Genomic DNA, 25108 nt, shown 5'->3' on the forward strand with positions numbered 1-25108 from the left:
AGGTCTCACATCCAGGTCACACTGCTGCAAGAAGTGGGTTCCCATGGTCTTGGGTAGCTCCACCCCTGTGGCTTTGCAGGGTACTGCCTCTCTCCCAGCTGCTTTCATGGGCTGGCGCTGAGTGTCTGCAGCTTTTCCAGGTGCACAGTGCAAGCTGTCAGTGGATCTACCATTCTGTGGACTGGAGGACAGTGGCCCTCTTCTCACAGCTCCACTAGGCGGTACCCCAGTAGCGACTCTGTGTGGGGGTTCCAACCAACATTTCCCTTCCACACTGCCCTAGCAAAGGTTCTCCATGAGGGCCCCACCCCTGCAGCAAACTTCTGCCTAGGCATTCGGGCATTTCCACACATCTTCTGAAATCTAGGCAGAGGTTCCCAAACCTCAATGCTTCTGTGCACCTGCAGACTCAACAACACGTGGAAGCTGCCAAGGCTTGGGGATTCTACCCTCTGAAGCCACAGCCTGAGCTGTACATTGGCCCCTTTCAGCCACGGCTGGAGTTTGGAGCGGCTGGGAGACAGGGTACCAAGTCCCTAGGCTGCACACAGCACAGGGACCTGGGCCCGGCCCACTAAACCATTTTTCCTCCTGGGCCTCTGGGACTGTGATGGGAGGGGCTGCCGTGAAGGTCTCTGATATGGCCTGCAGACATTTTCCCCATGGTCTTAGGGATTAACATTAGGCTCCTTGCTACTTATGCAAATTTCTGCAGCCAGCTTGAATTTCTCCCCAGAAAATGGGATTTTCGACTGGGCATGGTGGCTCACGCCTGTAATCCCAACACTTTGGGAGGCCAAGGTGGGCAGATCACAAGGTCAGCAGATCGAGACCATCCTGGCTAACACGGTGAAACCCCATCTCTACTAAAAACACAAAAAATTAGCTGGGCATGGTGGCAGGCGCCTGTAGTCCCAGCTACTCAGGAGGCTGAGGCAGGAGAATGGTGTGAACCCGGGAAGTAGAGCTTGCAGTGAGCCGAGATTGCGTCACTGCACTCCAGCCTGGGTGACAGAGCAAGACTCCATCTAAAAAAAAAAAAGCGGAGGGGGGGGGTTTCTTTTCTATCACATAGTCAGGCTGCAAAATTTCCAAACCGTTATGCTCGCTTCCCTTATAAAACTGAATGCCTTTAACAGCCCCCACATCACCTCTTGAATGCTTTGCTGCTTAGAAATTTCTTCCAGCAGATACCCTAAATCATCTCTCTCAAGTTTGAAGTTCCAGAAATCTCTAAGGCAGGGGCAAAATGCCAACAGTCTCTTTGCTAAAACATAACAAGAGTCACCTCTGCTCCAGTTCCCAACAAGCTCCTCATCTCCATCTGAGACTATCTCAGCCTGGATTTCATCATCCATATTATTATCAGTATTTCTGTCAATGCTATTCAACAGGTCTTGAGGAAGTTCAAAACTTTCCCACATTTTCCTGTCTTCTTCTGAGACCTCCAAACTGTTCCAACCTCTGCCTGTTACCCAGTTCCAAAGGTGCTTCCACATTTTCGGGTATCTTTCCAGCAAGGCTCCATGCCTGGTACCAATTTACTGTATTAGTCCATTTTCACAACTGGGAAGAAAATGAGGTTTAATTGGACTTACAGTTTCACATGGCTTGGGAGGCCTCAGAATCATGGCGGGAGGCAAAAGGAACTTCTTACATGGAGGCGGCAAATGAGGAAGAAGCAAAAGCGGAAACCCCTGATAAACCCATCAGATCTCATGACTTATTCGCTATCACAAGAATAGCATGGGAAAGACTAGCCCCTGTGATTCGATTACCTCCCCCTGGGTCCCTCCCACAACACATGGGAATTCTGGGAGATACAATTCAAGTTGAGATTTGGGTGGGGACACAGCCAAACCATATCAAGTGCCATGAAAAACCTATTTTACAACGCTTTCAGGAACACAGTTTTGTTAAACGAATGACACTGTTTAGATATTGTTTTCCCTTTTCACATCATCTTGAGAAGTATGTACAGGTCCTGAAAGAAACCAAATTCTCATCTGGGGAAACTGAGACAGAAGACAGTGACAGAAAAATGTGGCCAGTCCTATCCTACAGGGAAACTTAAACATTTAAGCACTGCCTGATCCTAAAGTTGAGCAAAATTCACTTATTTACTCCCTAGACTACAGATCATACTATACTACCCGAGACTCTGATGGAGAAGGAACTAGACTGTGTGTTGGTGAAGTGTCCACACTGTCAGTGACCATTAGACATGCTGTCTCTTTGTTCCCCCTCTCTCCCCATACCCCAAAATCTACATCCACAAAGCACAGTTATATCTATATACTGAAAATCCATTCAAGACTCTCAGAAGAAAAAGAAATGAAGGAGTTACAAACACAGTATTAACTACAGCTTATCAAATCAAGAACTAAGAATGGTTCCACCAAGTAGACCGCCCCTGCTAAGAAGTTTTGATAACCAAGTAGCCCGTCTGCCTCAAATTATGGAAACTGGCCCTGAAGGTTTTATTCTCAACACAACAACTTACAAACTCAATTCATAAACTATGTGGTTTTGGCCAGGGATGGTGGCTCACTTTGGGAGGCCAAGGTGGGCAGATCACTCGAGGTCAGGAGTTCAAGACCAGCCTGGCCAACATCGTGAAATGAAACCCCATCTCTACTAAAAATACAAAAATTAGTCGGGTGTGGTGGCAAGCACCTGTAATCTCAGCTACTCGGGAGGCTGAGGCAGAAGACTCACTTGAACCCAGGAGGCGAAGGTTGCAGTGAACCAAGATGGTACCACTGCACTCCAGGCTGGGCAACAGAGCAAGAATCCATCTCAGAAAATAAAAAAATAAATAAAAATAAAAACATAAACTATGTGTTTTAGATCCTTGCATTTGACTATCTTTTATTTCCTTAAGTCTTAAATTTTAATATGTACCTCTGAGATAGAGGCCAATTTATAACATTAAATTAGTTTCCTTAGTAAAATGGAGATGCCAGTTTTCTCTTATAATCATCAGAATATAACCAAGCAAACCAGTTTTTGGATTTACATATTTAATTTTAGTGATAGGACTTTTCATTCATTTTACGCTAAAGAAACAAAATCAGGAACAGTGGCGCTCCTATAAACAGGAGAAACTTCTTCAGTTGCTTAACAAGGTAGATAAATAGGCTCAGCTTCAGTGATCTAGTCAGTCTTCTTCTTACAGTGATCAGGACAACATTACCCTAAATTCTCAGTGGGATCCTAGTATTTTCAACACTATTTGTGATTAACTGAATGGTTTGTTTTCTGAGAAGGAGTCTTGCTCTGTCACCCAGACCTGAGTGCAGTGGTGCAATCTCGGCTCACTGCAACCTCCGCCTCGCAGGTTGAAGCAATTCTTCTGCCTCAGCCCCCAATTAGCTGGGATTACAGGTGCCTGCCACCACAGCTGGTTAATTTTTGTATTTTTAGTAGAGACGGGGTTTCACCATGTTGGCCAGGCTGGTCTTGAACTAATGACCTCAAGTGATCTGTCCGACTCGGCCTCCCAAAGTGCTGGGATTAAAGGCGTGAGCCACTGCGCCCAGCCTGAACTGAATGTTTGTATTCTCCCCCCAAATTAATATGTTGAATTCCTAATCTCCCATGCAGTGGTGTTAGGGTCTTTGGCAGGTGACTTGGTCATGAAGGTGCAGCCTTCATGAATGGGATTAGTGCCCTTATAAAAGGGGCCCAAGAGAACTCCCCCTTCTACAATGTGAGGCCCAGCAAGAAGCTGGCTGGCTGTGAACCAGTGAGCAGAGGCCTCACAAGACACACAACTGCCAGCATCTTGATGGCCTTGGACTCTCCAGGCTCCAGAACTGTGACACATCGATATTTGCTCTTCATAAATCACTCAGTCTATGGTATTCTGTCATGGCAGCCCAAACTGACTAAGACACTACGAAAGTTTAAGAATTTTAAGAGAAAGTAACAAGTTAATCAGTCAGCAAATATCATATACTTGAACTTTTGCTCAAATTACTTGCATCCTATACTTCTGATTGCTGAAAAAGATGAAAGAAGGCAGAAAAGATACCCAGGAGGGAAACCAGGCCAGTGCCATGCCCTTCTGTCCCCACACTAGTTGGAATATTTGCTGTGTTCCATTTGAGAGAACTGTATTGTATCTATTACACACACATGGTGTACATTCTACATTCCCACTGGGATTTTGAATTATCACTTAGGAAAAAAATGTAAAGCGTGTGTATGTGTAGGGGGGCCAAGCACACATGCCCTGGGCAAGAATAGCTACAAAGCAGACCATGGATGTTGGGAAGCTGCAGGGACTTGTTCTCACCTGACCATAGTCTGTCCGGAAGACGACGATGCCTTCTGCACAGGAATTTACAGTACTTGGAAAATGCTGGCCATGTTCTCTCAGCCAGACCCGTGTTCCCTGTAAACAAAACAAACAAGATTGAACTGAGTTTGGATTGCATTTTGTGGCAAAACTGTACTGTCGAAATTACTGTAACTCCTATATTCCTTTAAAAAAAATCTTTTTGAAAAGTAAATGTCTTTCTCAAGCAAAGAACAAATCTTCGCGAAGCATCATCCACAGGCTTTACTATCCACAAGTGTGACCGAGAGTCCCATCAGACATAGAAGGCAAAGAGGGACTAAGAAAATAGTAGCTAGCCCCTGTGTTCTCACCATGCAACTGACTTAGGTGGATTACGTCATTTGAGATGATGAAGCAGGCACTATGACCATTCCCATTTTACAGATGGAGAACCAGAGGCCTAGAGGTAAACTAACTTGCCCAGCATCACAAAGACTGAGCCAGTGCATGACAGGCAGTTGGGCTCCAGAAACCAAAAGTTTAACTAGGTCTCAACAAGCCTTCACCCTCTTTGAGAACTCTTCAGAAACTAATGGCTCCCATTCTCTTAGGTCAAAGTCCGGTACACTTGCCCACTTGGAGGACATTAGACCACTCTCTTGACTCCTACTTATACCAAAATCCATGTGTAAACTGGACTCTCCAAAAGAGGAACTGAAGTTTCTAATATTTATCAGAACTCAGTCCACCAGCACAAATTTTGTTAGGATTACATGAGACACCTAATGAACTTCAAAGTTCAGGATTGTATCTTAAAAGATGACAACTTCCAGATCCCACGTTTTAAATCTTGGGCACATTTTTTGGCATTGATCTCATTTCCACTTATTTATTTCCCCACTGGACAAATGAAATATCATATTGAGCTTTTTTAAGGCTCAAGTTCATCTTCCTTTGATTTAATCACATGAAACTTTTTCAAACACAACTGATAAAGTTTGGAGGAATTACTGGGTGTTCACTGGTCATTCAAAGAATTACCTTCATGAATACTACTCAGCCATAAAAAGGAATGAAATAATGGCATTCACAACAACGTGGATGGAGCTGGAGACCATGATTCTAGTGAAGTCACTCAGGAATGGAAAACCAAACAACATACGTTCTCTCTTACAAGTGGGAGCTAAGCTATGAGGATGCAAAGGCGTAAGAATGACACGATGGACTTTGGGGACTCAGGGAGAAGGGTGGGAGGGTGGCGAAGGATAAGACTACACAACAGGTACAGTGGACACTGTTCGGGTGATGGGTGCACCAGAATCTCAGAAATCACCACTGAATAACATATCCATGTAACTAAACACCACCTGTCCCCCAAAAACTACTGAAATTAAAAAAAAAAAGAATTACCTTTATGACGTTTACCCATATGATGGAATGCAACACTGAGCTCCAGTATCTCATTAAACTTTTTCTACTCTGCTCAACAATTTCAATTCCAACAAAAATGACACCAAGCACATCCTTATGAATCAATGTATTCAAGTGGAAATAGAACAAAACTATCACTTGACATAGCACTTGATTTTTTTCTCCCTCCCTCCCTTCCTAAAATAGCACTTTAACTGAACAACTCCTTTTCTAGAATTTTCTACCTCATTTCATTTATTTCTGTTTTGTTAAATATTTGAAATATGCTGGTTATGGTATGTTCCACTTCCAGTTCAAGGAGCTGGTACTGCTCTTTAAACATAGAGTTGGCAGGGGATAAATGACACACCAGTAAACTCCTCATTTTACGCTACTTTAAATGGTGCCAATCAATAGCAAACACAGTCACCTCCAGTCAAGGAGTGCCCCAGATATATCAGGGTCATGTGCTAAGAAGTCTCAATGACATTATATTGAATACTAACCTTCTGTAAACTAGGAATCCTCTCAATTCCAAGAGGAAATTGCAGCTTGGAGCTTAAGACTTTGCCCAGTGCCACACAGCTAGTGACCTAGGCAGGTCTCTCCGAATTCCTAACCCCATGCTCTTCCCACACATCACACTGACTCCACTTGTTTCCTGAAAATAATTCATAAATAAATCAAATGCATTCATAAATCAGCCAGCAATTAAAATCTAACAACACAGAGTCACCTTAAATGGCCTGTTATCACACGTAACTATTTGTTCTCTCTCATCTTCCTAGGAAGGAACATTTAAGACGACACAAAATCTGACGTAAAGGTTACTCCATTCCCTCAGTGCCCATGATAACACTGTTTAAAATCCACGAGCCAGAGGCCAGACGTGGTGGCTCACGCCTGTAATCCCAGCACTTTCGAAGGCCGAGATGGGTAGATCATTTGAGGTCAGGAGTTTGAGACCAGCCTGGCCAACATGGTAAAACCCCGTGTCTACCAAAAAAGTACAAAACTTAGCCAGACATGGTGGCGCATGCCTTAATCCCAGCTTCTCAGGAGGCTGAGGCAGGAGAATTGCTTGAAACCAGGAGGCAGAGGTTACATTGAATTGAGATCGTGCCACTACGCTCCAGCCTGGGTGACAGAGTAAACTCTATCTCAAAAAATAAATAAATAAGTAAATAAAATCCACAAGCCAGGACCTCAAATGTTAACTGTTACTCGGGATCCATAGTTAAGTCACTCTTTGTTTGATGAATGAATTTGGGGCGGGCCAACTGGAATCCCCAGAAGGAGGTTCTACAAGCATTTCTAAAATCACAGTGGCTGGAGATCCCAATATTGAGGTGGAACAGACTCCTTTCCCCACTGACCAACTCACAGAGTTCCCCCGAGAGTTCTACGACTCTCCTAGTATCCCCTATTGTGACCTTATCTATAAGAGGCCCTCCCCATAGGCACTCATTTCCCTGGTACATACTATGGAGATTTTAAGTTGTTTACTCCATTCATAGTTCTTCAAAGATGCTCCAAACAGGAGTTTAAATCCTCTGCTATAAAGATGGAAAATAGCATCAAAAATGAATATTAAGTGCTCCTATATAAATCCTGAGGCCTGCCTATTTAAAGAACACACAGCACCAACAGGGGCCAGTACCTATTTGCAAACAAGTCCCTCACCCCCTACTCTTGCTTCAGGCTGAGACACTGATAACACACATGAAGAATGAGACTTAACAACTGCCTGTCAGTCCTGATTTCTTTATTAGCAAACAGCTGCTTCCAAAAAGAACACTGACTTCAGGCATCTGCTACGACGCTGGTCTCTCAAATATCACTCCATACCCAAGCCGCATTATTTGTAACATTCTAGAAAAAGATTTCAAGTGCCTGATGACTTTTTTCAGCCTCTCTTTAATTCACATGTCAGGGACTGCAATATTTGAAAGGTTTTAAATATACACCTCCCAACACACACGCCCATGCTCGCAGCAATGAAAATGTTCAAAGTGATATAAGGCAAGAACTTTTACTCATTAGGTTAAAATCAGGAAACAATAACTCCCAGTGTAGCTCTAACCCAGAACCCCTAGTCCAAAGCTTTCTGTGTGTTGTGACCATCACTAGCATTGTTTTCATTAAAAAGGATTTCACACACCTGTTTCCCAATCAAAATTGTCTATTTAGTAAGAATGAAATTGAGATTATGCAACATTATCAAATTAATATAAACTGTCAGCAGGATTAATATGTACCCTTTTGGCTTCCACGGGCCATCCAGAACATATTTTTTCACTCCAGCGTGCAGTTTCTTTGACTTAGCATCTCACTGTGGGTCTCTTTACCCTTTCATTTGAAAGTACTACAAAGCCCTTTGTTGACACAGTGCTTTATGATCAAATACACAGTTCAGCTCCTGTAGTCCAAAGGTCTTTTCCAACAGGTGTGAAGAACTGCTGATAAGCAACTTTTACAAAATCCAGCCCAGATTTCAAATCCACAGCCCACTGGCCAGTTTTCCTAGGTCTATCACAAACAGCTGTCTTCCACAGGTGGGAAGGGAAATGCATTCAAAACACCCCCTTTGTTCTTTGAAAAAGTATTAACTGGCAATTTTCATAGAATCGGAATTGCAAAGTTAAACTGCTGAAATAGGTATTTTTTACATAGATTGTTCCTGGTGCTTTCTCTGAGACCCCAATCTTTCTACTTCCACTCTATTAGAACACATGTGCCCAGGTCCGAAAGAGGCCACCCACAGGCATTTGAAAACGAAGTCATAGGCAGACATTTACCAGACCATCTAAGTTGGAGTGGGAAAGAAAAATTTGCCCACCGTATGCAAACTACTACATTCAGTCATTGTTAAATAAGGCTGATAATTTAATACATTATATAGGCAACCTAGCATATGGAAAAGGCTCACGATTTGATTAAAAATTGCCTTTATAAGCAGGTGGAACAAGTTTGATCATAACATACACATTTTATTAAAACGTGGACAAGTTTGCATCTTAATTTCTGAGACAAATATGTGAGTGCTAATATAATGGCTAAAAATTTTTCTGTACATAATCACCAGAAATGTTTCTGCAATATAAAGCACTTGCACATAAATTCCTATCCCCCTTTGAACTTTAAAGCAATCCTATAAGACAGAGAGGCAATACCGTCCCTTTCTTCAAACGTAAGGTTCACAGAGGTTCCATTTTCTACTGCCAACAATGATTTCCTGGATATAATAAAAGGGGCTGACTTTATCAAATGTTGGTGAGGATGTAGAGAAACTGAGAATGTAAAATGGTACATCTGCTTTGGAAAATGGTTTGGCAATTTCTTAAAAAGCTAAACATAATCTTATCATATATGTCCCAACAATTTAACTCCCAGATAGTTGTCTACTCAAAAAAAATTTTTTTTATGTCTTGTGTGCAAATATTCATAGCAGCAACATTCTTACCAGCAAAATACTGGAAACAATTCAAAGGTCTAGTAACTGGTATAGAGATACTCAGAATAAATCCATACAACGAGACTCCTCAGTTATTTAAATTAAAAAAAAAAAGAATCACTGATACATTCACCAACAAAGATGGACCATAGACATCATGGTAAGTGAAAGAAGCCAGATACAAAAGGCTACATATTGTGTGGTTCCGTTTATATGAAGTTTCTGGAAAAGGCAAATCCATAGACACAGACAATAGATGAATGGCTACCCAGAGCTGGGTGCGGGAGGGACAGTGACTGAGTGAAAAAGGTGGAAATCTGTCCTAAAACTGCCCTGTGGTGATGGCTGCACAATTGTATACATGTGCTGAAAATCATTCTACTGGGCACCTATAATGGGTGAATTTCTCTCTATGGAATTATAACTCAATAATATCAAATCATTTTTCTTTTTCTTTTCTTTTGAGACGGAGTCTCACTCTGTCACCCAGGCTGGAATGCAGTAGTGCAATCTCGGCTCACTGCAAGCGCTGCCTCCCAGGTTCACACCATTCTCCTGCCTCAGCCTCCTGAGTAGCTGGGACTACAGGTGCCCACCACCACGCCTGGCTAATTTTTTGTATTTTTAGTAGAGACGAGGTTTCACCGTGTTAGCCAGGATGGTCTTGATCTCCTGACCTTGTGATCCACCCGCCTCGGCCTCCCAAAGTGCTGGGATTACAGGTGTGAGCCACCGCACCCGGCCATCATTTTTTAAAAATTGTCTTCCCAGCCTACGTATTTCTCAAATGCACATGAACATTCTTAACCATTCCACAGTAGGAAAGCCCAATCACGTTTCTGTAACTGAGCAACAGAGGTGTTGAGAAACATATCAAAACAACCACAACCCCACAATGATGAAATTCAAGGGCCATGTTGAATTCATTAAGTCTCTGCTCTCCATTAACATAGACTAGAGGGGCTAAGAGACCACACAGGAGACTTGCCCAAGCTAATCTAAGGATGAGGTTGTGATGGATTGTACCATGGTGTCCTTGTGGACAATTATCCCCTTCCCTGGAAGAAAATCATAAAACCCTGGCCAACTGCCTCCTGCTTGGTGATACCTCCCCATCTGGCCCATTCATCACCTATTATCTATGACTCCTTCCCACTCCAATGGCAAAGTGAAGCTGCTGCACAAGGCCTAAAATATTGACACACGAAGTTGCTGACCTCTGCTTTAAGATAAAGAGGATAGTATCACCATCACAAATTGTAACCTCCTGTTGCCCTTTTAAAAACTATCACATTTCTCTTCTGATTTCAAAAATGATTTTCTTTCCTGAACTCTGATTGAAAAAATAAGTTTAAAAATAAGTTAGAGAAACAATCCTAAAAACAGATGACAGTGGACTTTAAATACCATTCTGTACGGCATGTTCTAATTACAGGTTCACAAAAAAGAGAACATTCTTTAGCCAAACATACAACTTACTCTCAGCCCCGGAACAGGGCACTGTGCCTGCTCATCTCCCACAGCTGTTTCTCTCGCCTGTGTTAAGTACCTCAGTTCAGGATTCTCTGGCCACCTACATGACAAACTCAAAATTTGCTCTTGAAATGTGATCTGCTTTTTCCTTTTTAAAGATGCAGAGGGCTGGCACAGTGCCTCATGCCTGTAATCCCAGCACTCTGGGAGACCGAGGCAGGCGGATTACCAGAGCCCAAAAGTTTGAGACCAGCCTGGGCATCCTGGAGAGACCCTGTCTCTTATTTTAAAAATGCAAAAAATAAGCCAGGTGTGGTGGTGCATGCCTGTGGTCTCAGCTACTTGGGAGGCTGAGGTGGGAGGATCACTTGAGGCTGGGAAGTAAAGGGTACTGTGAGCCATGATTGCACCACCTCACTCCAGCCTAGGAGACTCTGTCTCCAAAAAATAAAAATAAAAAATAAAAAGACACAGAGGTCAAATAACTTTGAAATGCATCAGATAAATTAATATGGCTATTTAAATCTGCAGTAAATTCAACAGCCAAAAGAAAATTTTCCTCTTTTTGCCTGCAATGACTCAGTGAAGAAGTCACCTGGTTTAGGAGATCTCTAATGTAGGGCCTAGAGAGTGGGGATATTGGTTCTTGATGAACTGCAGAAACAGGTTGTGAGCACCAAGGACTTAAGCAGCACTTTTTCTCCTGTTTTAGTCTTTTTTTTTTTTTTTCCTTCTGTTGGAAGTAGGAGTTATCTTTCCAACTTACCAGGTGCTTTTTTTTTTTTCTGATTCTTATTACTCAAAGACACATCAAAGGACACGTGGATTTAATAACATGAAGTTGTAATACAAGTTTCTCCACCTCGGTGCTATTGACATTGTGGACTAGATGATTCTTTGTTGGGGACTGCAGGTTCATTCTAGTTGAGAATCACTATTCCAGAGTAATACAGTGTTCTAGAGCCATGGTCAAATTGAAGGTGTTTACAAAACCATTCACTGTCAGTGACCTAGTTAATTGAAAGCAGACTCTGTTGTCTAAATCCCATGAATTTCAAAAATCCCAAGAATGGAGGTCAGTTCAGATAAAGTATAGCTGGGGCAGACCTAATTTCTGGTATCATTAAAACCGGGTACACACAGAATAGAGAAAGTAGCCTCTGCAGTCTAATTCAAACCCTTTGACAAACATAAGGAAAAGAGGAGCAGAGGCCAATAGGTGGGCAGTGGTGCTAGAAGAACACTCTTCTTTTCCTCCTCTCTGTCCACTCTGCTTTTTTTTTTTTTAAGGGAGAGCCGACTTTTAATGCAGATTATTGGAACCATGCAGACACGGCCTGTCCACTGTGCTCTTTAACCTCAGATGCTATCTCAACTCCCAAATGCTTGCAAACCCCAATGCAAAGCTTGTCAGAAAACTTAGCCACGTGCAGATAAGAATGGAGAGAGGAGCAAAGCAAGGTGCTCATCGGCCGGGCACAGTGGCTCATGCCTGTAATCCCTGCACTTTGGGAGGCCAAGGCAGGTGGATCACCTGAGGTCAGGAGTTCAAGACCAGCCTGGCCAACATGATGAAATTCCGTCTCTACTAAAAATGCAAAAAATTAGCTGGGCGCAGTGGTGGGTGCCTGTAATCCCAGCTACTTGGGAGGCTGGGCAGGAGAATCACTTGAACCCAGAGGACAGAGGTTGCAGTGAGCCAAGATCACACCACTGCACTCCAGCCCAGGCAACAGGGCAAGACCCTGTCGCAACAGGGCAAGACTCTGTCTCAACAACAACAACAAAAAAAAAGGGCGGGGGTGGGGGGGTGGCAGCATCATCACAGGTATAAAATGAGTATGACAAACGCAGCGCTAATGCAAGCCACAAGGATGAGGGAGCACTGTGAGCTGGGGCACAACCCTAAGATTCAGAAATGAAGGGGAAGGTGAAATCTAAGACTTCTCCCCTGCAGAGACAGCCACCCTCAGCAGGGGACCTGAAGTGATAGCAGCCAGTCTCCAAAGCATCCCTGGACACCCAGGCATCCCCCATAGCAGTCAGTGGCCTTCATAGGTCCTTGCCATAGAGTACTCAAACAGAGTAGGGCACCCACGACAGCTAAATGAGTCCCTCTGACTCAATTCCTTGTCTTGAGACTACAGGGTTTTAAACCCGAAGCTGGCAATCATTTCTGAAGAACTGCATCCAATTCTACAGAGGAAAGCTTCAGTTCAGCCACGGCCATGTAGGCCCTGAAAGGAACACAGGCGGTTTTTAGGCTCAGGTCAAAGGATGCGGAGCTGAAGGAGATGGCAAGTCAAAGCTCCACCCTGACCAACTACAGAGGAAGGAAAAGTAATAAAGTGAGTCTCAAGAGAGAAACTTGGTGAGCACACAGTTGATAAAGTTGGAAATGTGTGGTTTGAGAGTCCCGAGTTTGTAATATTTTTCTTTGGGTTGGAGAACAATTATAGACGTTTGTTCTCTATATAGGCAACCGCAAGAACAACTGTCCCGTGCCCATCAGAGAGCTAATCCCAGGGGAAAATGTGTTCCTGACATTGTGCTTCAGAATTCCGACACAATTTCTTCTCAAAGACGCTGCCAGAAGTGTCGGGTAACTCCCCAGACTGGCCTATTGCTGAAATGCTCTACATTTTTTGAAGGAATATATTTCAGCTATTTATAGCTTTCAGCTACATCATCATCGTCATCATCATTTCTCAAGCTTGCCTATGGGCTAAAAGATCATTTGTAACACTACTGCGGCTGGGCACAGTGGCTCCCGACTGTAATCCCAGCACTCTGGGAGGCTGAGGAAGGCGGATCACTTGAGATCAGGAGTTTGACACCATCCTGGTCAACATGGTGAAACCCCGTCTCTACTAAAAATACCAAAATTAGCCGGATGTGGTCGCACGGGCTTGTAATCTCAGTTACTTGGGAGTCTGAAGCATGAGAATCCCTTGAACCAGGGAGACAGAGGTTCCAGTGAGCCAAGATCCTGCCACTGCACTCCAGCATGGGTGACAGAGCGAGACTCCATCTCCAAAAAAAAAAAACAAAACAAAAACAAAAAAACACTATTGCCACTGAAGACCACAGTGTTCCAAATACTAATAAACACACCTAAAAAAAAACACAGTAGGGTTGTAAACTGAGGCCTGCCTGTGCTCATTACCATAAAGTTCACAGACCAATTTGTCCCATGTTTTTGGTCCTTCCCAGCTCTCTAGTGCACCGGATGGGAAGGATCGAATAGCACCCACGTTCCTTCCCCTTATCCTGCCCACAGTGTCAAACTCTGTCACCACTAGGAATAGCAGCTTTCATCCAGAGGATAATATGAAAAGTTTACGATAGTAAGAGGTGGAAAGGGAGGAAAAGAAGAAAAGAAAGTGGTAAAAGGTATCACCAACAATACACTAATCTTTGGTCAATGTTCCAAAGGAAAAGATACAAAGATTCACTGCCATCCCACACTTCCAATCAAAATCAAAACCAAAATGAACTATGCTAAATGGCAGGATGCCTCAATTATAAATGTGTGATTCTGTAAAGAGTTTATTCCCATAGTTATGGGTTCCAACTTGCCAACTGATTGAGTCCTGAGTTTTATTATTATTATTATTTTTAGATGGAGTCTAGCTCCGCCGCCCAGGCTGGAGTGCAGTGGCATGATCTCGGCTCACTGCGATCTCTGCCTTCTGGGTTCAAGTGATTCTCCTACCTCAGCCTCTCAAGTAGCTGGGGCTACAGGTGCGCACCACCACACTGGGCTAATTTTTGTATTTTTAGTAGAGACTGGGTTTCACCATGTTGGCCAGGCTGGTATCAAACACCTGACCTCAGGTGATCCACCCGCCTCAGCCTCCCAAAGTGCTGGGATTACAGACGTGAGCCACCATGTCTGGCCTCAGTCCTGAGTTTTATAATCTGATTTCCCCCACCTTCCTCACAATTGCTTACAACACCTTTTCAGTTAATCTTTTAAACTACAGTGACCAGAAATAGTCCCAGAAACAATTTTTAACGCTAAAAGAAATGAGACATCTCCAAATTGCTGAGAGTACCTCAAACATTGTAGGAATGTGACGATACAACAAATAAAAGTCAAATTATTCCATCTATTAGTTAACCATCATTATGTAGCCAACACGTATATGTTTATTAGAAAGTGGACCTAAAGAATCAGCCAACATGCCTAAAATAATTCATCCATCTGTAAATCGTTCCACCCACTCACCCATCCTTCCATCCCTCATACTTCCACAAGTCCATCCTTCCACCAAATATCTCCTAACACCCCCTCCCCAATCATATACCAGGCACTAGGAAAGAGTGGACAGCATGTAAAATAGTTCTAGCTCTAGGCTGGGCACAGTGACTCACACCTGTAATCTCAACACTTTGGGAGTCCAAGGTGCGAGGATGACTTGAGCCTCAGAGTTCAAGACCACCCTGGGCAAGATGGTGAGACCTCGTCTCTACAACATTTTTTTTAATTAAAAAATTATTCAAGACCAGCCTGACAAACGTGGAGAAACCCCATCTCTACTAAAAATACAAAATTAGCTGGGTGTGGTGGTGCATGCCTGTAATCCCAGCTACTCAGGAGGCTGAGGCAGGAGAACTCCTTGAACCCAGGAGGGAGAGGTTGTGGTGAGCCGAAAATGCACCACTGCACTCCAGCCTGAGCAACAAGAGCGAGACTCCATCTCAAAAGAAAAAAGAAAAAAATAGCCAGACATAATCCCATAATTGGGAGGCTAAGGCAGGAGGATCCCTTGAGCCCAGATGTTCGAGGATACAGTGAGCTCTGATCATGCTACTGCACTCCAGCCTGAACAAGATAAGCCAAGACCGCCATCTCTTTAAAAAAAAAAAAAAGTAAAATTTGAATTAAATGAAATAAAATAGTTCTGGCTCTAAAAAGCACAGAGGTAAACTATGCCCATTCTAATGCCCTTCCTATCTGTTCTCTCTGTTCCATAGGGAATAATTACATAATATAAACAATAGGCCAGGCCAGGCATGGTGACTCATGCCTGGAATCCCAGCACTTTTGGGAGGCTGAGGTGGGAGGATCGTTTGAGCTCAGAAGTTTGAGACCAGCCTGGGCAACATGGCAAAACCCTGTTTCTGCAAAAAACATAAAAATTAGCTGGGCATGGTGGCACATGCCTGTAGTCCCAACTACTCGGCAGGCTGAGGTGGGAGGATGGCTTGAGCCCAAGAGGCGGAGGTTGCAGTGAGGTGTGATTGTGCCTCTGCACTCCAGCCTGGGTGACAGGGCAAGACCCTGTCTCAAAATTTAAAAAAATTTAAAAAAAAAAAACAACAGCCTGGCCAACATGGTGAAACCCCATCTCTATTAAAAATACAAAAATTAGCTAAGCATGGTGGTGGGCGCCTGTAATCCCAGGCAGTTGGGAGGCTGAGGCAGGAGAATTGCTTGAACCCAGGAGGCGGAGGTTGCGGTGAGCCGAGATCGCGCCACTATACTCCATCCTGGGCAACACAGCAAGACTCCATCAAGAAAGACAGAAAGACAGACGGAAAGAAGGAAGGAAAGGAAAGGAAAGAAGGAAGGGGAAGGGAAGAAAAGAAAGAACAGGAAGGAAGGAAGGAAGGAAGGAAGGAAGGAAGGAAGGAAGGAAGGAAGGAAGGAAGGGCGGACGAAAGGAAGGAAAAAAAGAAAGAAAACAGCAGAACAAGCCAAGAAAGACAAGTAAGTAAATGGAGCAAGGAGACACAGGTTTTATAAAATGTATAAAACTGTCCCACTAAGAACTCTCAAAAACTAGTGGGAAATCCTGTTTTTAAAGCACACAAAACAAAACAGCTGGTTTAAGAACTGCATTCCACTCCTCTTGGTGGAAGCAGGAGGAGGTACGGGTCAGAAAGGGCAATAAAAGACCAGCACAAGATGTTTGCACTCTGCGTGAAATCTGATACCAGACATCCTTACCTCCCATTTCCCAGTTTATTGTCCTTTCCTCCTCTTGATAAGAATCATTTTTGTGGGGAGAGGGGGAGAGAAATGCCTACAAATAAACAAACTGATAAGATTTTCTTAATGGAATCCCAGTTGTGTTCTGGCTACCATCTGTTTTTAGAAAAAATACGCAAGTATGTTCAGAACAGGAGTTTGTTGTTACTTCATAAAAATGAATGACCCAAGAACACAGTGGGAAGAAAATAAACTTAAAACAGCTATTTGTCATTTCTGTTTCATACATATTAATTAATTCCTTTGCAGATTTCTATCACACATCGAAAACAAATTTTTTTTCACAAAATCATACTTCCTGAATTAAAAGGTACATAAAAGACAACCTAGTCCAATCAAAATGACACATAATGTGTTGGCAAGAATGTGGAGAAACTAGAACCCTCGTACACTGCTGCTAAGAATGTGAAATGATGCAGCTGCTGTGGAAAACAGTTTGGCAGTTCCTCAAAAAGTAAAATATAGAGTTAACCATATGACCCAGAAATTCCACTGCTAGGTAAATACCCCAGAGACGTGAAAACATATGTCCACACGAAAACTTGTACACAAATGTTCATAGCAGCATTATGTGCAATAGCCTGAAAGCAGAAACAACCCTCATGTTCATCAACTAGCGAATGGATTTTTTTTTAATGTGGTCTATTCATACAATGGAATATTATTCAACTGTAAGGTTGACGTGGTGTCTCACGCTTGTAATCCCAGAACTTTGGGAGGCCGGGGCAGGCAGATCACCTGAGGTCAGGAGTTCGAGACCAGCCTGGCCAACATGGAGAAACCCTATCTCCACTAAAAATACAAAAATTAGCCAGGTGTGGTGGCACATGCCTCTAACCCCAGCTACTCTGGAGGCTGAGACAGGAGAATCACTTGAACCCGAGAAGCAGAGGTTGCAGGGAGCCAAGATCATGCCACTGCATTCCAGCCTGGGCAGCAGAGCAAGACTCTGTCTCAAAAAATAAAATAAAATAAAAATGAACAGAGAACTGATACATGCTATAACATGGATGAGCCTAGAAAACACTATGCTAAGTAGAAGAAGGCAGTCACAAAGGACCACATGTTGTATGACTCCATTTATATGGAGAAGTTAAATCCATAGAGACAGAAAGTTGGTCAGGCATGGTGGCTCACGTCTGTAATCCCAGTACTTTGGGAGGCCGATACAGGCGGACCACATGAGGTCAGGTGTTAGAGACCGGCCTGACTAACGTGGTGAAACCCCGTCTCCACTAAAACACCACATTAGAAAATCAGCCAGGCGCGGTAGCAGGTGCCTGTAATCCCAGCTACTTGAGGCTGAGGCAGGAGAATTGCTTGAACTCTTGAACTCAGGAGGCAGAGGTTGCAGGAAGTCAAGATTGTGCCATTGCACTCCAGCCTGGATGACAGAGTGAGACTCCGTCTTGAAAGGGAGAGAAAAGGAGAAGAGAAAGGAAGGAAGGAAGGAGAGACACAGGAAGGAGGAAGGAGGGGCAGGCGGAGAGGGGAGAGAAGAAAAGAAAGCTCACTGGTGGTGGCCAGGGGCTGGAGAATGGACAGTGGCTGCTAACAGGTACGGAGTTTTGTGGGGGGTTTTCTGGAGTAGGAAAATGTGATAAAATTAGATAGTGATGATGGTTGTACAATCTTGTGAAGATACTAAAAACCACTGAATTACATACTTTAAATGGGTGAATGTCATGATGTGTGAATTATATCACAAATAAAAAGAGACAGGGAGGGAGAGACAAACAACTATGCAGACAAATAGGTAGACTCACACCTGACCTCATTCACTCCCTGGATTCCATTATCCCAACCACCATCTGCATTCTTGACCTTCCTTATTACATATGCAAGAAGGTCCTCTTTTCAGTTTGCACTAGTTTTTGTGGAGTTTCCATTACTTGCAAGTAAAGGAATATCAGCTCTCATTTTCATCACACACAAATGTTACGGGTTTCAGAAAACATCTAGAAAGCAGTTCACACTCGAGACCTGCACAAATGTCTCTGATTTTTATATACTTTCTCTAGAACACCAAAACAAGTTATTTCAGTGCTTTGACTAGTATTTACATCATATTTATATCATTTGTATTATGGGAGGCAGAAATGGATTTTACTTGCTGTGGAATCCTCAGCACCTAGAACAGGGCCAGACTTACTGCTCCGTTGAATGGTAAATGCATCTACAGAAACCATGCTACCGAGAGAGAGGCAGGGCTGCTGGAAGGTTTCAGTATGAGGTTACAGAAATGGCACTGGGTGCTCCCCTAGAAGACAGGGACTCAAGCTCCAGCTCTTCTACCCATAGCTCAGCACAGTTATTCATTACTTGAGATCTCTCTGCACAAAATGAGCTGACACCTAGCTTGTCTGATACATAACACAAAAAGATCACATGAGACGGCTAACCAAAATGCTTCAAGCCATGGGGTTGCCGGGCACGGTGGCTCACGACTGTAATCCCAGCATTGTGGGAGGCTAAGGAAGGCAGGTCACTTGAACTCAGGAGTTCAGGATCAGCCTGGGCAACATGGTGAGACCCCCGTCACTACAAAAAAATTCAAAAATTAGCTGGGCGTGGTGGCATGCGCCTATAGTCCAAGGACTTGGAAGGTTGAGGTAAGAGAGTCTCCTGAACCAAGGAGGCGGACGTTACAGTGAGTCAAGACTGCGCCACTGCCCTCCAGCCTGGGTGACAGAGCGAGAGCCTATCTCAAACACAAACAAACAAAAGATGCCATAGGTCTTCAACCCAACAAAGCAGTACCTGTATTTGGGGTCTTGCTGCTGGCACCTTACTGGGTCACATCCAGATGGCTTTCAGCCCTCATATTGCTTTAATTTAACTTTCCTCTCAAGGCCTTGCTACAGAACCAAAGAATGCACAGGCCTCGTTCAACCAACGCACCACAGTTTCTCCAAACCAACATTACCAGCCCAGCTACTTTCCAGACACAAAACACTGAAAAAGAACTTACAGGCCAGGCACGGTGGCTCACACCTGTAATCCCACCACTTTGGGAGGCCGAGGCGGGCAGATCACGAGGTCAGGAGATCAAGACCATCCTGGCTAACACGGTGAAGCCCCATCTCTACTAAAAATACAAAAAAAATTAGCCAGGCGTGGTGGCGGGTGCCTGTAGTCCCAGCTACTCGGGAGGCTGAGGCAGGAGAATGGCTTGAACCTGGGAGGCGGAGTTTGCAGTGAGCCAAGATTGCGCCACTGCACTCCAGCCTGGGTGACACAGTGAGACTCTGTCTCAAAAAAAAGAACTTACAATTACAAGCTACCCCCAACAGAAAAGCGATAAGGAGGCTGAAGAGGATGAGAAACATTTAAATGACATAAATGCCTCTTTGGTCCTCTTGACACTAAGATTTTGTGTATAGAAAATTATTTCTCTCCTGCTGGTCACCATGGCTCACGCCTGTAATCCCAGCACTTTTGAGAGGCTGAGCAGGCAGATCACCTGAGATCAGGAGTTTGAGACCAGCCTGGCCAACATGGTGAGACTCCATCTCTACTAAGAATACAAAAATTAGCCAGGTGTGGTGGTGCATGCCTGTAGTCCCAGCTACTCAGCAGGCTGAGGTGGGAGAATCACTTGAACTCGGGAGGCAGAGGTTGCGGTGAGCTGAGATGGTGCCACCACACTCCAGCCTGGGTGAGGGAGTGAGACTCTGTCTCAAAAAAAAAAAAAAAAGAAAATTATTTCCCTCCTACAGCAACATTCATTTTCATTTCTCTCCATATTACACCTCCTGTTGGGTTCAACAGAGACTTTGGAACAGACTACACTGCTTAAAAAAAAAAAAAAAAAGTGGGGGCAGCACTTCCGACGGCCCTGTGACTAGCCCTAGTTATATCGCTCCATCACTGATATGTGCTGAAACTGGAGGGGACTCTTCTCCAAGGACACAGCCTCTCCCCAGCAGTGGGTGGGCACCAGGCAGCGAGGAGTGAGGGTACCCAGAGTCTGTAACAAGCCAGCCAGGCAGTGGAGTGCAGTGGGCTTAGTGGTGGCGTTGTCATTAAGTTGTTAAGTAAACTTTTCATTTTAGAATAGTTTTAGATTTTCCAGACAAGTTGCAAAGATAATACAGGGAGTCCCTGTACACTTCTCACTCTGGTTCCTGTTCTTATATCTTACATAATGTGGACATTTACCACACTAAGGAACCGACATTGGCACCTTACCATGAACTCAATGCCACGCTTCATTCAGAGTTCTCCAGTTTCCACCCAATGTCCTTTTTCCGTCCCAGGACCCCTTCTGGGACATCGGATGTAATCGTCATGCTCCTTCTTTGATAGCCTTGACAGTTTTGAGAAATGCTGGTCAGGTATTCTGTGAAACATCCCTCCTCTGTGGGCTGTCTGAAGTTTTTTTTCCTGGCTAGACCGAAGGCTAGTGGTTTTTGATAATGGCTCTATCCAGGGGGCCAAACCGCCTGGACAGGAACCCTGGCTTTACCACATCTTAGCCATGTGGCCTTGGACAAATGAACCTCCATGGGCCTTCATTTCCTCATCGAAAGAAGAGGAAAAGCAAATACAATCTACCTCCCAGGAACTGTGGGGATTAAAGAGGGTAACTGAGAAAGAAGGTGAGTGGATAATCAGAAATGCTTCATGGAAAGCAGAGGTGGCCACTGACGCATTTAACAACACAGATACTGTGCCAGAGACCCAGCGCAAAGATTAGTAAGGGACACGCCTCATTCCCAGATGCCTGCAGTCCAACGGGGATGAAGTGCAAACAGATCATTGAAACTTGATATCAGGAGGACTAATGTGGGGATACACAGAGGACTGGAGCCTGCGGTGTTGGAGGGGAAGCCAGACCGCTGAGGGATGAATAGGAGAAGCCCCCACGGAGTAGAGGGAGGAAGCCCCATGTTGAAAGGTCCAATTTTCTGCAAATTAGCCAAGTGCCAGTGTAGACTAAGACACACTGTAAATTGGCTTATGCAGCGCTACTTAATCACCCTCCATAAACTATTAACAGCTCTACACAATGAAACAATGAAGGCATTCACCTTTGTCCAGCACAAGAAAAAACAGTCTCAGACTAACCCGCCAAGATCTACAAACCACTAAGGACTAAAATCACCTCCACCCTTACCAATAAAATGTGGGCAAAATTACTGTTTTACAATGCAATATACTCTTTTCAAATTATGTTTTAAAAGAACCACATAGTAGACAAGTCATTTTGAAGGATCCATTTTTAATTCTTTCTCAGTTTGAAAGGCCTTCAGTCACTCAAAATTTGGAAATTCCCAAGATCTCCCTCAGGGGAATCAAGGGGTGGGACAAAGTAGTGGCAAGGGGGCTGCAGTGAAGACCCTGCTGCAGTGAATGGAGAATGGGCCGAGCCCAGGAGGCTGACGTCTGAGGTCTGTCCATCAAATACAGCCATGTCCTGGTGAGGCAGCTCACCGGAGGCTCTGAGGCCCGAAGCCAAGGAAGGAAAGTTCCTCCTAGTTCCTATTGGCTCCTCATCAGCTTCTCCACTACCCCTGGATGACATGCCCCATCTAGACCAGAACAAAGGCCCTCTGCTTCCCCTATCTCGTTCCCAGGAAGCCTCTCACCTCCTGAGGACCGATGGTAAGAACACCCAACAGGCTCAACCCAGCAAGAGCTCCTTCCCCAGCAGGACACTGAGACACCCAAAGGAATTTCCTAGGGGTGGATTCCAGCATCCCCATCCATCCATCTCCCTCCCACCCCATCCATCCTTCCCAAATACTCTGGCCATGATGTAAGCCGCCCTCTCCCCAACACCACAACACACACATACACACACACACACACACACACACACTATGCCACCTGGTAAAAAGCCAAACTCCTGGCTAGAAGCAAGGACATGCGTGCAATAAACTTGCAAAACCCCCAGTGGTAAAGCCTTAATGCAGGGGGGGCCCTGCCACACAGCAGGGCGGGGGCAGGGAGGAGCAGGGCAGGAGCTCCCCTGGGAAGCCAGCATGCTGCTCCTCAACTGGACTGCAGATGACAGCCCCAGCTCCTGCCCTCTCCTCCTCAACACTCCTGGCCTCGCTTCTGCTCTCTGAAAAATGGAGTCCTTCTCTCCTTCTTAAGCCTCATGAAAGGAAGGAAACTACAAGCAGAGTAATCTCATGACTCAGAAGCCACAATCAGCAGTAGCCAGGCAAGCTCCCAATAAGCTCTCAGGTGTTTAGGTGATATGGCTCAAGCCTGTAATCCCAGCAGTTTGGGAGGCAGGGGTGGGAGGATCACTTAAGCCCAGGAATTCAAGACCAGCCTGGACAATACTGTGAGACCTTATCTCTATATTTAAAGAAATGGTCTTGGCCAGGCACGGTGGCTCATGCCTGTAATCCCAGCACTTTGGGAGGCCTAGGTGGGTGGATCAACGGAGGTCAGGAGTTGGAGACCAGCCTGGCCAACACGGTGAAACCCTGTCTCTACTAAAAATACAAAAATTAGCTGGGCATGGTAGCACATGCCTGTAATCACACCTACACAGGAGGCTGAGGCAGAACTGCTTGAACCCAGGAGGCAGAGGCTGCAGTGAGCCGAGATCGTGCCACTGCGCTCCAGCCTGGGCAACAAAGCAAGGCTCCATCTCAAAAAAAAGAAAAGAAAAAAGAAAGAAATGGTCTAGAAAGGAGGCTCTCACCCCCGTCTTTACAGCAGAATCAGACAGTACCCAGGCACCAATCCAGCTGTGCAGAAGTGGAATGACAGGAGCTGGATCTTAGCAGCCCCCCCAGGATTCTGGGGTGCAGTGGGGTGGCAGGGCACTCCTGCACTGAGCCAGTGCTCCAGAGGGTGAGGTCAGGGACTTCCGGGTGGTTACCAAAAACACAAGGGTGCCTTCCCCACGTCTTGTCTGTGGATTCATCAATTCGGTGATTCTCAAACCTAGTCTGCCTCCAAAAAAATCTTGCATTAGCTCCGAACAAAGGAAGGAAGGGAGGAGAAGGGAGAGAGAGAGGAAAAGAAAGGAGAGAGGGAGGACGGGAAGGCAGAAGGAAGAAGGCAGGCAGGCAGGCGGGAAGGAAGGAAAGAAGGAAATCATATAAATTTTCTGTCAAGGAAACAATGCATTGCTCCTGAGTAATCTACTACAAAATGCTGGTATATACACCTCTGTGGCTATGATTTATTCCAATAATTAATGCTCACTGCAATTCAAGTATTTGTTTTGAAACTGTTTAGTTGAAAGACCAGTCATTTTAAAAGATACCATTTAAAAATTATTTTAGAAGTTCCCACAAAAGTATACATAACAAAACTGGCTTGCTAAATAAATATAGCCTGAAATTTACACTTCGTTAAAAAAAAAAAAAAAAAAAAAGTCCTTTATCAGCATGATTCGGAAACTCTGCAACGCCACCACAGATACTCCAATAAAATACCACAGCATCCTAGTCCAAGACATCCAAGACCTATGCAAAGACGTATGCCCTACTGGTGTTTGAAACAAGCATCCCTAGATGAACCCATGTAAAAATCTGTGTTGAAGCGCATACCTTGGCTTTTCAAAGGGCAATAAATCTTCCTTGCAGACTTCTACAGAATGCAGATGTGCTGCTCTCTCTCACCAACACCAGCAAACTGGAAGGCCTCCTGAGTCCCACAGTCTAAACTCTTTGTTCTCTGTGCAAATGCCACAGAGGTTTGTCAACAGATCCTGAAAATCTAGTGCAACATCCACTTATCTCCACGGCCTCCATTTACAGGTGTGCCGTCATGGGCTACAAGATCTAGCGTGATTGTAGGGGGGCAGAGCCAAAAGGGTTGAAACCCCTCCAAGAGGTTTGTTTAAAATGCAAGAGTATCCTAGAAAAAGTAGCAACAGCAAACACTGCCTAAGTGGCTAGCAGAATTCAGAACCATTCTCGCCAACCAACTGCTTTTGAGCATTTCAAGAGTGTCACTCAAACTCTGCGGACCCTAATCATCTCAAGAACTCCTTGAACTCTTTTGTTCTAAGAAAGAGCTGGTCTGCAGGCCTGCGTGCCCTCTTGCTGTCATCAACCCCAGGCTGGGAGATAAGCACTGCTGGCAGGTAGGAGGGTCCCAGCAGCTGGACCAAGTATGGACAGTTCCACTTGGGGAAAAGCAGCGAGAATGACCACAAGCAGCTCACAGGGCCCCAGGGATAAAGCTTTCGGGAGCCCCCAGGTCAGCGTCTTTCAACCAGAGTTGCTGGGCAGAAATAAGGCAAGCCACATATGTAATTTTAAATTTTCTAATAATCACATTAAAAAAAAAACTACAAAGAAACAGGTAAGATTACTTTTAATATTCTGTTTTTTAACCCAGAGATCCAAAGTATTACCGTTTCAAAATATCATCATAAAAAAACACATCAATGAGCTAACTGGCATTCTTTTTTCCATAACCATTCTCAAATTTCTTTCTTTCTTTTTTTTTTTTTTTGAGACAGTGTTCACTCTTATTGCCCAGGCTGGAGTGCACTGGCGTGATCTCAGTT

General features: G+C 44.5%; 1 protein-coding gene across 1 annotated transcript in view; it reads right to left on the reverse strand.

Annotated features, from left to right (window-relative positions):
- The window catches only part of MYO10 (myosin X), a 270984-nt gene that overhangs the window by 207977 nt on the left and 37899 nt on the right, over window positions 1-25108 (reverse strand). The window contains exon 2 of the mRNA XM_001175408.8: window positions 4301-4399. Within this exon, the coding sequence (XP_001175408.4) occupies window positions 4301-4399 (99 nt within the window). The remainder of the gene's footprint in view (window positions 1-4300; window positions 4400-25108) is intronic.

The sequence above is a fragment of the Pan troglodytes genome, chromosome 4 (assembly GCF_028858775.2).
Source record: "Pan troglodytes isolate AG18354 chromosome 4, NHGRI_mPanTro3-v2.0_pri, whole genome shotgun sequence".
Taxonomy (NCBI): domain Eukaryota; kingdom Metazoa; phylum Chordata; class Mammalia; order Primates; family Hominidae; genus Pan; species Pan troglodytes.